The 21,317-nt window shown below is 39.0% G+C and overlaps 2 protein-coding genes, 1 non-coding gene and 1 pseudogene across 3 annotated transcripts; 1 reads left to right on the top strand and 3 right to left on the bottom strand.

Moving 5' to 3' along the window:
* Positions 1-485: 485 nt before the first annotated feature.
* On the top strand, positions 486-3,243 carry LOC103938539 (E3 ubiquitin-protein ligase At1g63170). The gene is made up of 5 exons (XM_009348590.3): positions 486-1,255; positions 1,532-1,651; positions 1,756-1,888; positions 2,423-2,587; positions 2,785-3,243. The coding sequence occupies exons 1-5, from the start codon at positions 708-710 to the stop codon at positions 2,959-2,961; spliced, it is 1,143 nt and encodes a 380-aa protein (XP_009346865.2). The 5' UTR covers positions 486-707; the 3' UTR covers positions 2,962-3,243.
* A 338-nt stretch (positions 3,244-3,581) lies between these two features.
* On the bottom strand, positions 3,582-3,652 carry TRNAG-GCC. The gene has a single exon. It is a non-coding gene; the product is annotated as a tRNA-Gly (tRNA).
* A 600-nt stretch (positions 3,653-4,252) lies between these two features.
* Positions 4,253-7,959, bottom strand: LOC103938632 (glutamate receptor 2.7). Its single transcript, XM_009348693.3, has 5 exons — positions 7,640-7,959; positions 6,278-7,527; positions 5,876-6,182; positions 5,221-5,600; positions 4,253-5,046 (listed from the first exon to the last, which is right to left on the bottom strand). The coding sequence occupies exons 1-5, from the start codon at positions 7,923-7,925 to the stop codon at positions 4,534-4,536; spliced, it is 2,736 nt and encodes a 911-aa protein (XP_009346968.2). The 5' UTR covers positions 7,926-7,959; the 3' UTR covers positions 4,253-4,533.
* A 7,255-nt stretch (positions 7,960-15,214) lies between these two features.
* Positions 15,215-18,715, bottom strand: LOC125476478 (annotated as a pseudogene).
* Between the last annotated feature and the right edge of the window lie 2,602 nt (positions 18,716-21,317).

Genomic DNA, 21,317 nt, shown 5'->3' with positions numbered 1-21,317 from the left:
CAAATACGCTATTCATTAGGATTGGATCATATATTCCTAAAATCATTTGAACAAAAATAAATATGCCAGGAGTACCCGCCACCATATTCTTAATCTTTTTAACTTATATGTATAGGGGCTATTGTCCCTTTGCCTCTCTAAATAACAAAGAATTATTCTCCTACAAAAATAAAGCAAAGAGCTTGTAACTCAATCGATAGAGAATATTTATTTTTGGACCTGAACAAAAATCGACCATTAATATACAATATTAGGCAAAAATCGAATATTTATTTTCCTATATTAATAGAAATTATATAAAAAGAAAATAATAGACGATTCTTTTTGCCACATTCAGGACTCTTAATTTGTTTTTGGTAAAAAAAAAATATATATATGAAATTTTGTATTTTTGGTAAATATCCAAAAATAATTTTCTTTTGTCTTTCCTATTTAAAGGAAAAGAAAATATAGTTGGATAGTCCCGCGCGTGTCAGCTCCGTTGTATTTAACCGTTGACGAAACTCCATTTCATTGTCTTAGTAAGTGTGTTCTTCCTTACCACGATACAAAAAGCTCACCAAATATTCCGATCAAATCATCCCCAAAACCCAATCTTTCAATTCAATCCCCCACTCTCAAACCCTAAAGTTCACTTCTTCAAGATTAAAAGGAAAACCCCGATTCAATTAGTTTCAAAATTTCAGTAAAATTCAAACCGAAAGACGATGTTGAACTCAAATCACTACCAACTCCCGTCTCCCTCCGACGCTTCGTCGCCGCTTTTAGGCCAATCGATGTCCGAAAACCTCGTCCGCAGCCGGCTGCTCGTCCGTCAGCCGCCACGCCCGCTTCGAGGCGCGGCTCGCTTCCTGCGTCGCGCCAGCAGCAGACGCATGATGCTGCGCGAGCCGTCGGTCCGGGTACGGGAGGCGGCGGCGGAGCAGCTGGAGGAGCGCCAGAGCGACTGGGCCTACTCTCGGCCGATTATCGTGTTGGACCTCTTGTGGAACGCCGGGCTCCTTGGGATTGCCGTCGGGGTGCTGTCGATGAGCTGGAAAGAGGCACCTTCGGTGCCTTTGAGGACTTGGATTGGCGGGTACGCGTTTCAGTGCCTGGTCCATATGGTCTGCGTGGGGGTGGAGTGCAAGCGGCGGAGGCGCGGAGGTCAAGCGGCCGCGGAAGCGGGTTCCGGGTGGGAAAATTCATCTGGGTCTGGGAGTGATGATGGTGAGGACTATGGAGTTGAGCAGAGCGCCGACTACACTGCCACCAGGTTTTTCATTTTTTTTAAATGATCAACTTTTTTTTGTGGGGTTATTGAGAATTTGAACTGGGGTTTTGAGTATTAATTTTTACTATTTGTAGTAATGTAGCTGTTGCAACATCTATTTTTGGGTGGAAAATTGTTTCGTTGATTAAATTTGGGAATTTTGGACTGGATTTGAGCCTTTAGGAAAGTACCCATTTTCCATTTGAAGAATTTGTTTTGACGGAGATTGATTGATGTGGTGTGTATGTAGAAGAATATTCTGATGGTTTGATGTGGCAGTGTTGCAAAGCATTTGGAGTCTGCAAATACGGTGTTTTCGTTTATCTGGTGGCTTCTTGGGTTCTACTGGGTGACTGCTGGCGGTGAAAGTTTGATACGAGATTCCCCAGAGTTATACTGGTTTGTTTGAACTAACTGTCCCTTTTTGCTACCATTTTCGTTCAAGACATTTCTGTGCATGATGTGATCATCTTTGGCTTATAAAATGTGGGTTGTTTATGCAGGATTTGTATCACTTTTCTTGCTTTGGATGTTGTCTTCGTAGTCATCTGCGTTGCTGTCGTGTCTCTCATTGGTATTGCCGTTTGCTTCTGCCTCCCCTGCATCATTGCCATATTGTATGTTGTGACAGATCAGGTATGTGCTTGTGGGAAATGTTTGAGTTGATTCCATACGTTAAGAAGCTTGATATTCAGTGATATTATGATGCCACTCGAAAAAATATTTACTATTTGTCACTTTCTTATAGACACAAGCTCTAGTTTGATTGGTGAACGTTAGTATCGCACAACATAAAGCCTCTGATCTTCTCAAGCTTTGAAGCTATATATGAGGCAAACTAATAATATATTGTAATGTTCCCATTGTGTAGTACAATTGAATGTAGATAGTCCAATAGCCACTAGGATTCTGAGCTAAGATCTAAACGTGACATGTGAAGACATTGTCTAGAGTTCATTTCCGCTCCTGGAGATTTATAGTGACTTTGTTTTTATTTGTCAAATTTGACTATCATATGTTGCATGGTTTCTAACTATCTGTGTATGCGCCGTTTACTTTAGGAGAATTTTTGAATTTCATCAGAACCTGTGTGAGTTTTATACCTTCCTTTCATTTATATGCTGTTAAATACTGTCCCTAATTTCCTGGTCATTTTTGGTTTCTGAACAGGAAGGAGCAACAAAGGAAGAGATCGATCATTTGCCAAAGTACAAGTTCCACAAGATACCTGATTTTGACAAAGTTAATGGTGAGATCCAAGAATCTTCTGGAGGAGTAATGACGGAATGCGACACTGCTACACCTACTGAACATGTTCTTTCTGCAGAGGATGCTGTAAGTTCCATGATACATTCTTGATTTCTTTTTACTAGGAAGTTTCATAACAAAGTTTTTTATTTATTTTTTAAATGGAATGCTGAAATCGGTTTTTGTATTACCAACCGGAAATCATACCATGTACTTGTTCAGCAATTGAGCCTACACTACATGACTAGTGTGCTTATTACCTGAGTTGTTGTGTTAAATCTCAGGAATGTTGCATCTGCCTTTGTGCCTACGAGGATGGAACTGAACTGCGTGAACTTCCATGCTGTCACCACTTTCACTGCACCTGCATAGACAAATGGTTACAGATCAATGCCACCTGCCCACTCTGCAAGTTCAACATTTTGAAGTCTGTTAGCCAAAGCGGCGGTGAAGAAGTATAAAAAGCAAGTTCTGTATAACTGTTATGAGGAGATTGTATGCCGTGCTCCTATGTATATATAGTAGACCAAGAAACATGCCACCATCTGCCGACAACCATTCTGCCGGAATCCAGATGCAACTTCAAGGTCGGGTTTGTTGCGAGAACATCTTTTCCTCCTAGAATGTTAGTTTGTATATTGAGTTTTTTCTACGAGTCATTTATGTGATGTCTAATAAACAAAATGTTTAACTACATATGAGTTCCTTACGAAGTATTGGCTTACAAAATAGCTTGGGTTCGATATTGGCTTTCAAAGTATAACTACATACGAGTTCCTTACACCTGCACGCCACCGTGGTGCCCCAAACCAATGGTACAGTCCTATGTCGGAAGTTAAAACACATAGCTTGCATCATTTGGTATGGGACGCTATACTGGCATCTCAGGGACGGATGTAGGCAAGTCTTTCGTCATGTACACGAGTCACGAGCCTATGGTATAATTGTTTTATTTGTATTTTTCGGGACGAATGCCCTATGCTAATGTATGTGTGATTACACAATAGATTGGGTGCCAACCAGAGGAAGTAGATACGCAAAAACAGAGGGTGAATAATATAATGTGACAAAAAACCAAAACTGCACCAGCCGGGAATCGAACCCGGGTCTGTACCGTGGCAGGGTACTATTCTACCACTAGACCACTGGTGCTTGATTGACTTTTAATTTCAATTTTATGTTATTGTTCAACTAGATTGATTTGCATCCTTGAGGAATTTGTCTTTCTTTGAAAACTTTTATGTCTAGTTTGCATGCAAGAATGGTTGTCCCCTTTAATCGCATAATTTTCCAAAGGGAAACGGGAAAGGAATAAACAAAGTGATTTTTAATTTGAAAGAATGTTGGGCGTTCAAAAATCAACAAACAAAAAATGAATGGAGATGAGAGAAAAGCGAAGGTAGAGTAGAAGTGGTTGCACGAGAAATGATATAATTAAGAGTGATGATATCGGATGTAAAGTAGGAGTGGCCGCAATTGAGATAAGATTAGAGGAAATCGGGTAAGGTGTGAACCGAAGACCTACAGATGCTCTGGTTAGAAGACGCAACTATGAGACGAATGCTAACGTCAAAAGGGGTAGAGGAAGACTTGGAAAGAGATCACTTTAAGAAAAGGTATGGAGTACATAGAGCTAACATAACACATGGTGCAAAATCGAGTGTAATGGCGTTCTAAAATTCATACAGCTCACTTAATGAGATAAGACTTGGCTGCTGTTGTTGGAACCATTATCTGTAAATGACCACGACATGCTTCAATGTTCACACTACTTTCTGGTAAAAATAAGACTATACAGTATTCATCTCTTAATGAGGTATTCTATACAAAGTACATGAATTAATCAAATGTATAAAGAAACAGAAAGCAAAGACAACTGCCTAAACATTAGTCTAAAACTATATGCGCAATTTATCAGCATATACAATCTGGAAGTATATAAAAAAATGTACCAAAATGATGATCTATGGATCAAAGGAATTGAACCAGTTGGGTTGATTTCGGTTTAGGCGGATTGATTGGATTGGATTAGATTAGATTGCATTGGATTGGATTGGAATGCATTCAATTTCTGGTGGATTGTAGGTGTGATGAGGATGCTGAGGAGTAGTGGAAGTGGTGGAGTACTCCCACATTGGAGAACTCCATTCTTCTGCGAAAAAAGTAAAAAATGGAGATCTGGTTGGAACGTCAATCTCTCTAGTGTAAATTTTTTTTGCCATTCTAACTGCCTTGTTGAAAAGCGTTTCTCCGGTCGGGCTCGGACTTGCACTGCCTTGTTCTGCTGCCTCTTGATGCTGAAACCTCCTCAGCCTGATGGTAAAAGAGAGCAGAAAGCATAAGGTGGAAGTAGCAGCTGATATTACATAGAGGCCTGTAAAACTGTTGAGGGTCAAGCTTTCTGGTTCGTTCGAAGTTGCATTTCTTGGACACTCCTTGTTGGGAGTCAACCATTCATTTTGTAGCTGCTTCACTTCCCCATTCTCCAACAGCTCTAGAATCACCTTCGAGAAATCACGCACTATCGGAGAACCTCTCTGGAATATCTGCAAGGTGAACACGAAAACAATTTTATTAGTTTCGCTATGTTGGTCAGAAATATGGTAACTTCTACTGAGATATTTTAGACCAAAAGTTAGTAACGAGTTCTATTTTTGCATATTTTCGTATTTTGTAAGCGCAGAAAGAAATAGAATGTGGACAATTTAGTCATTACTCACAAAGCTCAAGCCTCCAAATCTATAGGTGGGTGCAGTGGCAGTATATCCTTCGCAGTATTCATTCATGAAGACTTCTGCATATGGGAGTTCAAGAAAGGCGGCCTCTATAGTTTTGTTTTTGAATTCATTCGGGTAGTCGTATTCGCTTTTCACTTTGATGATGTTTTTGAATCCAAGGACATTCTGCAGGTACTCAATGACAAATGAGTCCCCGTCGCAACCAACTTTCGAGTCGGTGTCGATGTATGTTGCATTCAGTTTCAGTCGTTGGACGGTGAGCATTGAAGAGAGATTAGCAGTGTAGCTTGAAGTCAGGCTCAATACAACAAAGAGCCAGACTACGACCACCACTCGCGTTAAGTTGCTGTAGATTTTCTCTTCTGTGAAATAAAAACGTAAGTTTACAATGAGGATAAGATTAATTCTCAAATAATTTTGGACCCGACTATTTTCATAGTTAGGCTTGTCCTGAAAATTTTAGATTGTCATTGGTTATCATACATTACGAAGAAGAAAAGAGCGGTAGGGGTGTTTAGAATGGTCGCTACAAAGCCAAATAGGGGCGTATGTCAGGGGACATACGACCCTTGCCTCTAACAGAAGCACTTCTAATACTCGCTTTTTTGGTAGTGAAATGTACAAAATTGGTACTTACTGTGAGCAAAGAACAAAGTGGAGAAGGTGAACCAAGTTGCTGTGCCAATCTGATTCTTCAAGGGGCCACCGAATGCTGGATTCGACAGGCGCTCCAGGAACCATATGATGAACACTGTGTAGATGAAGATGGAACCAGTCACCACCCACATTTGCCATGTGAAAGGTTTCATAAACATCCATGTTGATTTTTCGGGTTTTGCCGGAACTATCATGGACAAACCAGACTCCATATATGGCTGAGTGAATTCCACCTTGTCCAGCCGATCAGCTAGCACGGTTATGTCACCAACCACAGCATCATAAACCTGCAAGCATACAGTCGAATCAAAACCAATGAAAGAGCGAAACAGTATTCGAATTCATCTTCATGAAAAAATAGAGAAATAAATGATGGTTTTACCTTTTTATGGACTTGTTCCACAAGATCATCGTACAAGCCATCAAAAACTTCAAATTGATACGGCAGAGAATAGTTCAAACGATTTATGACCATATCAAAAATTGCAATGCAGAAACCGACATACTTCTTCTTATCTGAGTCTTGCCTGGACCGATCAACCTTCACGAATTTGCTGAAGGAAGTATTACCCGGCACCCCAATTCTCATTGGCTTCTCAACAGTAGGCATTGCCCAGCCTTTCGGGGCACTAGCTAGGTTCCCGGGCCAGATTACTTCACCAACATCACTGAATCTGTGTTTCCCTGCTTCATCCGTTGAGAACCCAACTTCCGGTTTCCAATAGTTCAATTCTTGAAATCTATTCTCATCCAAAATATTTACAATCCTGAAAACTGGAGAGTACAGTACCTCACCGCCATTTAACCGCATGTTCGCACTCAAACCTGTATAACCGCTCAATACGGTTTTCAACACCTCAAGGCTAATTGTGTTGTCAGCCATTTTTCCTATGGCCTGTGTAATGATTCCAATAGCATCATATGCTCGAAGAGCGTAAATTTCTGGCTGCACGCTATTTCCTTCTGAATACTTCGTTTGGACTTTCTTCCGGAAATTTGTATAAGAACTAGTATTATTGGCATAGTAGGTCTTGATTCCCAGAGTGCCTTTCATGTCAGAGGTGTGTTGAGGGTCAAGCAAACTTGCAATACTCTCGGTGATGATCCAAGCTGACTCTTTTCCAACAAGTCCCATCTTTCCAGCCAATCGAAATAGATTAGTTACCGTAGGCAACGATGACTGGAGAATGATAAACACTCGAGACTGCATGGTGGGAAGCCTCAACATCTCTTCTAGCTCAACCCAGTTTGGATTAGACAGCGAAGAAATCTGCGGAAGAACCAAACGGTGCTCAATCTTTGAACCGACATCTTGGAGCGCCTCGGTCAAAAGAGCTAGCATCCCAACATCGCCGCCATAACCATCATCTTCGTATACCACAACCACCGTTTTCCAATGGTAAGCTGAAACTATATCCGCAATGCATTTCATCTGAGCATAACCATCTGTTGCTATTCGTATCAAAAATGGCCATCGGCGTTGCATTAGTGGCAGGGTTATAGAGGGCGATGCAAATGAAATCACCGGAATTTGAGTTTGGTTTCCGACAAGATCAGCTACTTGAGCTGCTTCCTCCCATGTCTCCATGCCAACTATTACTTCTACTTTCTTCTCCTTTATCAATTCTTCAGCTGCAACAAAAATTGAAACGAAACATACATAAACTCCATCAGTTCTAATACATGTCCAAACTAGTTAACTATTATAAATACCGTCATGTCATGTGCTTACTGCTTTACTCACCAGCAGAAGCAGCAAGAAAGGGGTCTCTGCGGGAGTCACGAAAATGAAGGATGAGCTTATGAGTCTTTGAACGGTTGTTGAAGCTCTCAGCTGCGGTCTCCATGGCCGTTTTCTGCTCTTTCCCAATACGAGAACTAAAGTTAATGATTGCACCGACGTTGGTGACATTGGTGCTACTGTCAGCTTCAAGTCCATAGGAAAGACTGATGAGAAGGCAGATGATGACCATGGGAAACAGAAGCCAGAGTCTTTGGACACGATTCGCGCTGGTTTCAGAGACAGACATTTTGGTATTGATTTTGAAGCAAGAAATAATGACAGAACATTTTCCATATAACTTGTTTATATGATGACATTATACGTATGTGATACGGAAAATATAAGGTTGTGTGTAAGAAAATACACGGTATTAATATTTCCTGGAAATTTTGTCCGTGACTTGGTCTGGAATATTGAGAAATGGCGTATCGACATATGTGACTTGGTCTTCTGTGAAACAGAAATTTAATCTCTAAGTTTTCTCTTCAAGTTTAGGAATTAGGATTTAGGTTTAGAGGCGATCGCCAAGGCTCCCAGCAACATGCACACGTCTCTTTTTATCTTTTAGCTAATCACAAAAAATGCGGCCACTTAGTACTACGATCTATTGATATCTCTTTTCATTTCTAAGTGAGAGGTCTTAAGTTCGATTCTCACCAAAGACGAAATTGAACCACATTATTGCTAGTTCATTGTGAGGCTAATATCATTATTAAAAAAAAAAATTACGAAAAGTGCTATTTGGGTTGGGTCAAACCGAATCCGTTTGTATCTAACTTGACATATTTTATTGAATGTACGTGTCCCTATTTCTGCCTCATTAATTTTCCGAATGCAAACATTAGACTTGGATCTCAACCTCACTTATTGTCTTGTCTAGCCCCCATTGCAGACCTTTCTTTTCAAACCCTAGAAAAAAACTGCATTAGCGTTGATGAATTTCATAATTTTTGTTACAATTTAGTAAATTTGAGATTGAAACTTAAAATCGAAGCGATTAACCAATTCAAAATTAGAGAAATTGCTGATATTGAATAGTCAAAAAATCACTTTAAAATCATCAATAATGAGATTTATAAAAGGGTAATGTTAGGGAGACTAAATGTGTAGATTGAATTTTGTAAACTAAATGACATGAAAGTTGATGATTGAATTATTAATTAATTGTTGATTAACGTGTTTATTTTTTATTGATATCGCATCATTTAGTTTGTAAATTTAGTCTACAAATTTAATATTCCTAATATTACTCTTAATAAAAAAAATATTTATCCACATGTCCATGGACAGACGTCTCGAGAGAATAATTAAAAATTATAATAATGTAAACCATACTTTTGCTTCTGGGTACGAAAGGAATCATTCCTCATTTTTCATTGAAACTTGTTTGTTTACAAAGTCAATTGTCATGGATGAAAGAATGATATGTCTAGAACGTTTAATTTGAAAAATTTACCCATTAAAAGTAATAAGCAAAACTCCAATAACACTAACTAAAAAGTATAATAAAATCTCGCAACTCAGACAAAAATATGAATACAACCACCAGGGGGTGTTCTGTGGTTGAAGATGTATTCTAGACTTGTTTTTCACATGAAATGTCCTGATTCAATTTTTGATATTGGTGAATCATACGATGGTGGTTAGAGAAGACTGAAATACCTTTGTGAATCTTTCTAACCCCTAGAAGAATGGACTAGCATGGCGAATCCACCAGCTAGTCATTTTTTAAAGAAACAAAAATACAAATCCTAGAGGACATAACAATCCAATGAGATAAATTTAATCGACCCAAAAAATACACAAAAATCTAGCAAGTTTACAAAATAACGCAACCATGAACATTGTCATCACTGAATAAAGTGAAAGTGACACGCTTCGATCCCAATATTCCCCGAATATCTGGATAGGCATGCGCTGGCCGACACCTAAGAGTGACGAAATCCATTTATTGAGTGCAAATGCTGAAAACAAGGAGAAGATAAGACTTATAAATATAAAAGAATAATGAATATGAATTTAAGGAACGTGTTCAGAGCATACAACTAACTAGAACACTAAAAGAAATAATATAAAATTGAATGAATAAAAGAATGGGTCCTACGCCGAGAGGACTCGAAGATACCGATACGAAAGTGCCTGGATGCCGGGATTGTATGCCTCAATTCTAAGTCCTGAAGAGGGCGCAAAAAAAACATGAGTAGACCAAGTTTATATATATATATATAAAATAAAACAGTTATCAACGTACTAACCCTCAGGTTTTATGAAAACACATATATCATAATAAACATAGGTTTTCCGAAACCTAGCATGCCGTGCAATGTCTCAAATCATAACTTGTATATATAATAATCACTAGTGAATGTCCGATAACCCCCATGCCCCATGCCAGCTCCCCATTTTTGAGCAGACAGTTGGAGGAAAGTACATTCCAGGCCGCCATGTCGGCTCCCCATCCCTATGCTAATAGCTAGAGGAAACACACTCTAAGCCTTATGCCAACACCAAACCGTCGCCCAGGATGGATCAGAATCTATCCCTACGTCCTGTAGCGGACGAAGGACCACTAGGTAAGTACAAAACCATTGAACATACATATATTGAAAATCAACTTCATAGTATAAAGTCATCCATCATCTATACTATAAAGAGTTGTTCTAAACATGTTCTAAATATCATATTGTCATCCATCAGATATTCTATAAGAACACGGGTTATAGAAAAAATAGTAATAATTCAAATTAGTCTCAGTAAGCATGTTATCTCATAAAACGTTTCATAAAACATAGTCATCAAATCATGCTTTTCATGTATGCATCAAAACATGCATTTTTAGAAAGGGTCCACTCACAGTACTTAGCTGCCGAAGAGCCATACAACTAGCGAAGACAGAAACACCACAATTAATTGCCCCTAAGCACATAAATGGTACATTTAGTCAAACTCTACTCAAATGATTGAATTTGGAAAACCGGACTTCAGAAACAAGTCCAGGACGTCGGAATTAGCCTAGGAGAGGTCCCAGACAAAAACTCAAAAAGTCAACATGAAGTCAACGGTCAACGGTCAACGTTGACTGGGTCAACAGTCAAACCGGGTCAAAGTCAATGGGTCATGGTCCGGGTCGGACCGGGTCAAACGGGTCTAGGCTTAGGGTTTAGGATCTAATGGGTTTTAGGGTTTAAATAAATGGGTTTAGGGTTAACGTGCCGATGACCCTAAAGGAAACGGCCCAAAGGCCTTTAATTTAAATAATTAAAAAGGGTTTCGGGTTTAATGGGTAACGGGCCTAAAGCCCGACTTCACTACGGCCCAAGGCCTTTAGAATTACATAGGAATAAAAATAAAACAAAACTAAAAAGAAATGGGCTTGGGCTTAGTGATCCGGCCCAAAGGCCTGGGTTTGGATTTTAGACTTGGGCTTGGGAAATTGGGTTAGACCATGGGTTAATGGGTCAGGTTGACCCATTTTCAGGCCAAAGGTTTTGGCTTTTTTGGGCAAACTTCAAACGCACATAACTTTTTCGATACTCAACGAAATTGGGTCAAAAAAAGAAAGAAGGAAAGCTGTAGTACTCAGCGAGACGAAGAGATTGGTACCTTGCATGTCGGCCAAATGGCCGTGTTTTGGCTGGAAATTGCCTCGAAATGGGTGGTGCTAACCGGAAAATTTGGAAAAGCTACTACGAGCTATTTTCTGCGATTCAAACGTATACACAACTTAAAACAAGCTTCGATCTAACCCCAAAACACAACCCAAGGGTTTCTGGAAGCTCACCAACATCGGAAAAACACGAAACACGTCGGAGAAGATGATGAACAGTGACGCCGTCACTGTTGGGGTTCCATGAAGGTTTGCTTGAGTTTTCCCAAGGTTCCTACGTCCAGTGGTGTTGGTTTGGGGTTGTTGCTTATGTGAGTGACAAACTTGAGAAAGAGGGAGAGATCACAGCAGGAGAGAGAGGTTCGGGAGTCACACGAGAGAAAGAAAGAGAGAAGAAGAAGAGAGAGAGAAAGATGAGGTTATAGGAAGAGAAGAGAGGAGAGAGAGATAGAGTTATAAAAATCAGAAAAAGAAAGAAAAGGGGAAAGGAACCGGGGGACAAATCAGAGGTGTCCCCCCTTGGGCACATCATTTAAGATCCAAAAAACCATTTTTCAAAGGAAAATATCCTAAATTTAGTGAATATACAAAATTATTTTTTTGTTCTGTAAATTCCAAGGACGGGTTGTTACATAAATGATCAATTGCTATGTTTTCATCCATCATCAGCATGCCCAACGTATCCTGCTGTTGCAGCGGTTGGTTATTGGGAGAAATTCTAAGGTCCGTCCACACCCACACACAGAGGAAGTATTCTGTATTCTCTCCCCACCACCCCAAGGGCAGGAGGACAGAAGATACTCTAGGTTATCAGGATTGCTTACTTTGCCTCCTTTGGCGCCGTCTTTCCCTCTTTGCTATGATTCAAAGCATCAGTGTCATGTTCCGTGTTATTCATCAGTTGCTTATTTTCATGTTTATTGCCATAATGTTTGACTGCATTCCCAAATAAAGACTTACGTAAATCGATGACGGTTAAGTGGTCATGTCCTAAATCAATCACCCGAAGGCATGTGGGAAATTTAAAACACGCAGCGACGTGTGATAAGCGTCCCCAACAAATCCTCCGACACCATGTGAAGAAGTCAAAACATGTAACAACACACGATAGGTTTGGACACCACCACCTGGACAATATTCTTGCATATCATGCAAATCCTTGAACTAGTAGCACCATTGTGTCGTCGCCACCTTGACATCCCTGTTTCATGCAATCCAGTCTTTTACTTATATTTGTCCCAACCCATCTCACCAAACCACCATCACCCAGCACCTCTTCATCAGACAAGTCGAGGTCGACAAATTTTTTGCCTTTGCCACCACCTTTGCTACTTTCACCAATGACCATGTCCTTGAACTGGTTTTCGAGTTGAATTCGCAGGTTTTCGAACCCTTTTGACTCCTCCAGAGCTTCGCATGTTTAATCGCCGTGATGATTTGCTTTTTGCCAAGGGTTCCTGTCACAACCAACTTCCCTTGCTCCACATCAATAATCTTACTATATAGTACACCATCAATTTCAGATACAAATTTGGTTAATTTATCTCCACACCATTCCCATGGACACTTGAAAGCCACTTTCAGAAAATACGTACGAATCCACGTCAGCTTAAGGAAAGAGAGAGTGCGCGCGCACGAATGCAATTGCTCGAGGTACAAGAAACACAGTGTGACCGCATGTAACTGAAAATTTGACAAACTGACCTCAAACAATTGTCTATATAGTAAAGCCAATTAATAACTCTAATTGAAACAAGAATCCTAATTGAAACATAAAACCTAACTTAATGATCGGGAAAACTTAAAAATACGGAATTAGAAAGTCTTCGATTGTGTTTGACGTTGGTGAGTCGGGTGTCTTTGCCCATTTTTTATATGTTTTCTTACAATTTATTAGCTGTTCCCTTTCCATAAATTTCCTCCCTTCGACCTTATTTAATTGTAATGTAATATGAATGATAGAACGATACGTCAAAGTAACATTTAGTTTGCTCTTCAAGTAACACATGACCAGATCCAAGGGCTGACCGTACGTAGGGCTCCATGCTTCATGGCCTTGATATTATTAGGTTTGTTGTAATTAATATTTATTATATAGTTGTTTACTTATAGGTCAATATGTAATATTTGAATAGTTTCACACTTTTTTCATGTAAACTCTAAAACCTGTAAATAGACTATCTAATGACCTATAAACAGGCTATCTAATGACCTATAAACAGGCTATCTAATGAGATAATAGATACTCTGATTTTTCTTCCCAATCTTCCTCAATTCTCTCTTTCTCTTTATATGTTACTTCCAACAAGGTTAATTATTATCCCATTAAATGATGTCAGCTAAATGAATTATAAAACGTCACTGTATTTTGGTTTTGCGTCAAGTCTTTTGTTAGCTCCAAGTACTCTCTGTCTTTTCTTAAAATCTTTCCGAGTCTTTCTAGACCTTCCTCTATCCCTTTTATCCTTAGCTTCTATCTCATAATCTCATTTTCTGACTGGAGCATATACAGGTCTTCGTTTCACATTTCCAAATCAAATTAGCCGATTTTCTCTCATCTTATCTTCAATTGCGGCCACTCCTACTTTATTTCTGATATTCTCGTTCTTAATCTCGCCTTTTGTTGTGTGCCCATACATCCAAGAATCATTCTCATTTCTAGACACATTTTTTGCACGTGTTGATGTTTGACTGCTTACTAGGCCCACCTATAGTAATTAATAAATTAATAATTAAACACCTTATTATTGGTTTTAGTTAGATATAGCCTTTATGAAGAAAAAAAAAAGAAGAAGTATAAAGATCATTATGAAAAAATATATGAGGGCTCAACTCGACCTGGCCCGCCCATACAAGCCTGAGAAACCGATCCCTAATGGGCGGGCCGATCCAACTCGAATTGAAAAATCAATTTAAAATGTTTTTATTTGTCATTTGTTGTTTGCCATGTCAGCATAAATGAGGATCCCATATTTGTCACGACATCATTTAATGGTTAATTTAACAAATTTTCTAACAGATGTATGAAATTGAAATGAAACAATAGGAAATGTAGGAGATTGAAATATTTTAAAGATATGTAATTGCACCTAAACATGAGGAGATAAAATAAAATTTACCCAATATATATTTTTTATTTTTTTTATCTGGCTAACAAAAAGTCTATTAAATGAATGAAATTGTTATTAGTACTCCAAAAATCTTATTTGGCACTCTAAACTATTAGAAAGAAAAATACACTTGTGAGGAGTGTAGAATAACAATTCCCTAAATGAAACTCTTTTTACCACTTACACATAGACTAGTTTTTATTGTATGTGAGTGGGCTTAAGGTTAAGACCCGACTCTTCTATCTATGTTTTGAGTGGACTTAGGGATTAGGCAAATGAACCAAACGGGCGCTTGAAAGTCTAAACTTTAGGGAAAATATATTTTTAAATCACTTTTTTTGTTTTTGTCAGGGATGCAATGAAAGATGATATAAGGCGGTGATGGAGTTGTATAGCTATTTTGCTGCATATATAGGGATGAGCAATCAGAGATGTGAGATTACATACTTTTGTACTACTCGGATCAATATCTGAAAAGTTGATCGGTCAACCAATCTGTTCTATAAAGGTTGCTAGAGTATTTTGAATAATAAGCATTTCATAATGTAGATGGGGAAAATATGGATGATATTTGAACCTAGCTAGCTACTTTACCGGTTGCAGCATACCAGGAACCCTGTCCCTTTTGTTCAAATGGTACGTGTGCCCAAATGCATTTATGATTTTCTGTATTTACTCAAGACATTTTATATTTTGTGATCTCTAAATACACTTTGAATGATTTTTAGATTTTGATATAGATATAAATAGATTTTAATATATTTCACACGTTTAACACAGTTTTACAACCCGCAGCATGATCACGCCGGCATTTTAGCTAGTAATGATCTATGAGTCAAAGGAATTGAACCGGTTGTGTTGATTTTGGTTTAGGCGTGTTGGATTGGATTGGATTGTAAGGCATTCAATTTCTGGTGGATTTTTGGTCTGATGAGGATGCTCGGGAGTAGTGTAACTTGAAGTGGTGGTCCTGGTGGAGTGCTCCCACCTTGGAGAACTCCATTCTTCTGCGTAATGTGCTAAAGTTGGAGCTCTGGTTGGAATATTAATCTCTCTATTGTAAAAAAGTTTTGCCATTCTGACTGCCTTGTTCCAAAGCGATTTCTCCGCTCGCGCTCGGACTTGCACTGCCTTGTTCTGCAGCCTCTTGGTGCTGAAACCTCCTCAGCCAGATAGTAAAAGAGAGCAGAAAACATAAGGTGGAAGTTGCAGCTGATATTACATAGAGGCCTGTAAAACTGTTGAGGGTCAAGCTTTCTGGTTCGTTTGAAGTTGTATTTCGTGGACACTCCTTCTTGGGAGTCAACCATTCATTTTGTAGCTTCTTCACTTCTCCATTCTCCAGCAGCTCTAGAATCACCTTTGTGAAATCACGCGCTATTGGAGAACCTCTCTGGAATATCTGCAAGGTGAACACGAGAACAATTTTATTAGTTTCGCTATGTTGGTCAGAAATATGGTAACTTCTACTGAGATATTTTAGACCAAAAGTTAGTAACCAGTTCTATTTTTGCATATTTTCGTATTTTGTAAGCGCAGAAAGAAATAGAATGTGGACAATTTAGTCATTACTCACAAAGCTCAAGCCTCCAAATCTATAGGTGGGTGCAGTGGCAGTATATCCTTCGCAGTATTCATTCATGAAGACTTCTGCATATGGGAGTTCAAGAAAGGCGGCCTCTATAGTTTTGTTTTTGAATTCATTCGGGTAGTCGTATTCGCTTTTCACTTTGATGATGTTTTTGAATCCAAGGACATTCTGCAGGTACTCAATGACAAATGAGTCCCCGTCGCAACCAACTTTGAGTCGGTGTCGATGTATGTTGCATTCGGTTTCAGTCGCTGGACGGTGAGCATTGAAGTGAGATTAGCGGTGTAGCTTGAGGTCAGGATCAGTACAACAAAGAGCCAAACTACGACCACCACTCGCGTTAAGTTGCTGTAGATTTTCTCTTCTGTGAAATAAAAACATAAGTTTACAATGAGGATAAGATTAATTCTCAAATAATTTTGGATCCGACTATTTTCATAGTTAGGCTTGTCCTGAAAATTTTAGATTGTCATTGGTTATCATACATTACGAAGAAGAAAAGAGCGGTAGGGGCGTTTAGAATGGTCGCTACAAAGCCAAATAGGGGCGTATGTACAAAATTCTAATACTCACCTTTTTGGTAGTGAAATGTACAAAATTGGTACTTACTGTGAGCAAAGAACAAAGAGGAGAAGGTGAACCAAGTTGCTGTGCCAATCTGATTCTTCAAGGGGCCACCAAATTCTGGATTTGACTGGGCGCTCCAGGAACCATACGATGAACACTGTGTAGATTAAGATGGAACCAGTCACCACCCACATTTGCCATGTGAAAGGTTTCATAAACATCCATGTTGATTTTTTGGGTTCTGCCGGAACTATCATTGACAAACCAGACTCCATATATGGCTGAGTGAATTCAACCTTGTCCAGCCGGTCAGCTAGCACGGTTATGTCACCAACCACAGCATCATAAACCTACAAGCATACAGTCAAATCAAAACCAATGAAAGAGCGAAACAGTATTCGAATTCATCTTCATGAAAAAATAGAAAAATAAATGATGGTTTTACCTTTTTATGGACTTGTTCCACAAGATCATCGTACAAGCCATCAAAAACTTCGAATTGATACGGCAGAGAATAGTTCAAACGATTTATGACCATATCAAAAATTGCAATGCAGAAACCGACATACTTCTTCTTATCTGAGTCTTGCCTGGACCGATCAACCTTCACAAATTTGCTGAAGGAAGTTTTACCCGGCACCCCAATTCTCATTGGCTTCTCAACAGTAGGCATTGCCCAGCCTTTCGGGGCACTAGTTAGGTTCCCGGGCCAGATTACTCCACCAACATCACTGAATCTGTGTTTCCCTGCTTCATCCGTTGAGAACCCAACTTCCGGTTTCCAATAGTTCAATTCTTGGAATCTATTCTCATCCAAAATATTTACAATCCTGAATACTGGAGAGTACAGTACCTCACCGCCGTTTAACCGCATGTTCGCACTCAAACCTGTATAACTGCTCAATACGGTTTTCAACACCTCAAGGCTAGTTGTGTTATCAGTCATTCTTCCTATGGCCTTGTGAAATGATTCCAATAGCATCATATGCTCGAAGAGCGTAAATTCCTGGCTGGGCGCTATTTCCTTCTGAATACTTCATTTGGAATTTCTTCCGGAAATTTGTATAAGAACTAGTATTATTGGCATAGTAGGTCTTGATTCCCAGAGTGCCCTTCATGTCAGAGGTGTGTTGAGGGTCAAGCAAACTTGCAATACTCTCGGTGATGATCCAAGCTGACTCTTTTCCAACAAGTCCCATCTTCCCAGCCAATCGAAATAGATTAATCACCGTAGGCAACGATGACTGGAGAATGATAAACACCCGAGACTGCATGGTGGGAAGCCTCAACATCTCTTCTAGCTCAACCCAGTTTGGATTAGACAGCGAAGAAATCTGCGGAAGAACCAAACGGTGCTCAATCTTTGAACCGACATCTTGAAGGGCCTCGGTCAAAAGAGCTAGCATCCCAACATCGCCGCCATAGCCATCATCTTCGTATACCACAACCACCCTTTTCCAATGGTAGGCTGAAACTATATCCGCAATGCATTTCATCTGAACAGAACCATATGTTGCCATTCGTATCAAAGATGGCCATCGGCGTTGGATTAGTGGTGGGGTTATAGAGGGTGCTGCAAATGAAATCACCGGAATTTGAGCCTTGTTTCCGACAAGATCAGCTACTTGAGCTGCTTCCTGCCATGTCTCCATGCCAACTATTACTTCTACATTCTTTTCCTTTATCAACTCTTCAGCTACAACAGAAATTAAAACGAAAAATCAAAAATCTTCATCAACGCTTATACATGTCCAAACTAATTAACTATTATAAATTCCGTCATGTCATGTGTTAACTGCTTTACTCACCAGCAGAAGCAGCAAGAAAGGGGTCTCTGCAGGAGTCGCGAAAATGAAGGATAAGCTTATGAGTCTTTGAATGGTTGTTGAAGCTCTCAGCTGCGACCTCCATGGCGGTTTTCTGCTCTTTTCCAATACGAGAACTAACGTTAATGACTGCGCCAACATTGGTGACATTGGTGCTACTGCCAGCTTCAACTCCATAGGAGAGAATGGTGAGAAAGTAGATGATGAGCCTGGGAAACAGAAACCATAGCCTTTGGACTCGATTTGCGCTGGTGAGACCGACAGACATTTCGGTTTGCATTTTCAAGCAACAAATAATGACAGAACATGCTCCATGTAACTTGTTTATATGATGACATTTTACGTATGTCCTACGGCATAGATAAGGTTGTGTGTTAGAAAAAACGCGTTAGTAAATTTTCCAGGAAAATTTGTCCTTGACTTCGTCTGGCATAGTGAGAACTTGGCATACCAATACATGTGACTTGATCTTCTACGAACAGAAATTTAATTTCTAACTTTACCCTTCAAGTTTAGGAATTAGGGTTTAGGTTTAGAGGCAATCGCCAAGGCTCCAAGCAACATGCGTCTCTTTTTATTTTTTAGCTAATTACAATAGGTGTTATTTGGGTTGGGTTAAACCGAACCTGCTCAGAGTTCAACTTGACTTTCAATTCGATTGGTAAGGTTAGAATTAGGAAAAAAATCTGAATTCCTAATTAACTTGTTTGCATTGCACACACAAATACACTCGTGAGGATTGAGTTCGTTTCTCACTTATTGTCCAAGCTCCATTAGGAGAATTTTTTAATTGTGAGAAGAACATGAGTGGTACATCACGTGTTTTGATGTAAATGGTGGGAAATTGTACTTTTTAAGTTATTAACATTTTAACACACATATCCCACTATTTATATACTGATACGTGGTGTACCACTTCATGTGCATATCACACTGAAAAATTTCTTCTCCACTAGCTGCTTACGCATCGAAAGTGAGGAGATCTCTTCTAAAAAGCAAGTGGACCGACTCTCAAACCAATTATGTTCTCATGATTTTGATTTAGAATACCAGAGTGACTTGAATTGTTAAACTTCAGACACTGAACGTGGTTATGTAAAAATTACAAGTGTTGGTACTGTTTTTTGAAGTTGCTCCAAACTTCATGGTTACTTTTTTTTTTTTTTTTCCTTTCTTTCTGAATTGTCATTGATATGACTTTCCATACCGAATTATCAGTGCCGACATATCTCTGCCTCATCAATTATGCAAACATTAGACTTGGATCTCAACCTCACGTATAGTCTCGTGTAGCCACCGTTGCAGACCATTCTTTAAACCCTTGAAAGGACTGCATTAGCCTAGATGAATATCTCAAATTCTGGTCACAATTTAGTATATCTGAGATGAAACTTAAGATCGAAACGATTAACCAATCCAAAATTAGAATTCCAAATTGCTAGAAATGAATAGTAAAAAAACCACTTTAAAACAATCAACAATGCGATTAATCAAAAGAAGGGTTTTTATCACAAATAATTTCTGAAATTTATCATCACCATCAAGATGGTCTCTGAAATTGAAAATCAATCAATGTAGTCCTTGAAAATAGGTGTCGCTAATCAATGTGGTTATTCCGTCACAATTATGTTCAAAAAGTGCTGATGTGGCACATAAATGGGCACTACAAGATTTACGAGTTTTTATCACAAATGATCCCTGAAATTGACTCACACCATCAAGATGGTCCTTAAAATGGAAAATCGATGAATTTAGTTCTTGAAAATAAGTGCCACAAATCAATATGATTATTCCGTCACAATTTTGTTAATTTTTTGTTATGTGCTAATGTAGGTTTAATAAATAATTAATTAAAAATTTGTCTAAATACCTTTTTGCACAATAGAATTTTTTTCTTATAGTATGACCTATTCCGAAGAGAGATCCCTTTCATAAATTCTCAAGGGCACAAGGCTTAACCAAGGCCTAAGAGGGGGTTTGGAAACAATTTTCAACCAACAATAAATGCACCTTGGTTATAACCTCATTATCTCGAGGTAGACCTCTCCTAACATGCCAAACCCTGATATTCTCCCAAACACCAACAAAAGTCAACGTTTACTGTTGACCAATCAAAGTCAACGGGTTCGGAATCCCTCTTGGGCTAATTTCGACGTCCTGGATCTGTTTTTTTATGTACGTTTTTCAAATTTAATCGTTTTAATAGAGTTTTATTAATTGGACACTTTATGTGTTAGGTGCAATTATTAACGGCAATTCCGTTCTTCCTAGCTATTTCGCATGGCTCTTCGACGATGAAGTATCTGTCAGTGGACCCCTTCTAAAATGCATGTTTTACATGTTCTTAGCATATGCATTCATTAAATGGCTTTCGTCACCCTCGGGTGTCGGCCAACATGTGGCCATCCCAATGTCCCTCGGACATCGGGATCGGGGCGTGTCATTTCCATTCTTTGAGTCACCAGACCAGCAGAAAAGTGCCTAACAAGCTCTCCAAGATTAAGGTTGTGAAGATGTTGATCGCCTAAATGCTAATGGTGATGTCCCATAAGTTGTTGCCAATCAGCCAAGTGGTCACTAAAGGTGATCTCGATCCAGGTTTAATTTGGTGAAGGGTGTCGAAGTGTGTAAAGGTGGCTGTATTGAGATTTTTTTTTTTTTTTAAAGAATAAATAACGAAGGAGGTAAAGGAATGTGGACTAGGATTAGAAGTGATTGCAGGACTGAGCTTTTGGGTTCATTACTTTTTATTAACTATTAAATTGTTAAACCTATTTTTAATTTTTTTAATTTAATTATACTTGTGTGATTCATTTTTGTGTTACATCAGCACATAACAGAATATTTGACATAATTGTGACGGAATGACTACATTGATTTGGGATACTTACTTGCAGGACTACATTGATCCATTTTTAATTTGAAGGGTCATTTTGAT

The sequence above is a fragment of a genome, unplaced genomic scaffold (genome assembly GCF_019419815.1).
Source record: "Pyrus x bretschneideri cultivar Hongxiangsu unplaced genomic scaffold, Pyrus_bretschneideri_v1 Contig19, whole genome shotgun sequence".
Taxonomy (NCBI): domain Eukaryota; kingdom Viridiplantae; phylum Streptophyta; class Magnoliopsida; order Rosales; family Rosaceae; genus Pyrus; species Pyrus x bretschneideri.
Note: the sequence above shows the minus strand (reverse complement) of the source record. Positions and strands in the feature narration are given on the sequence as shown.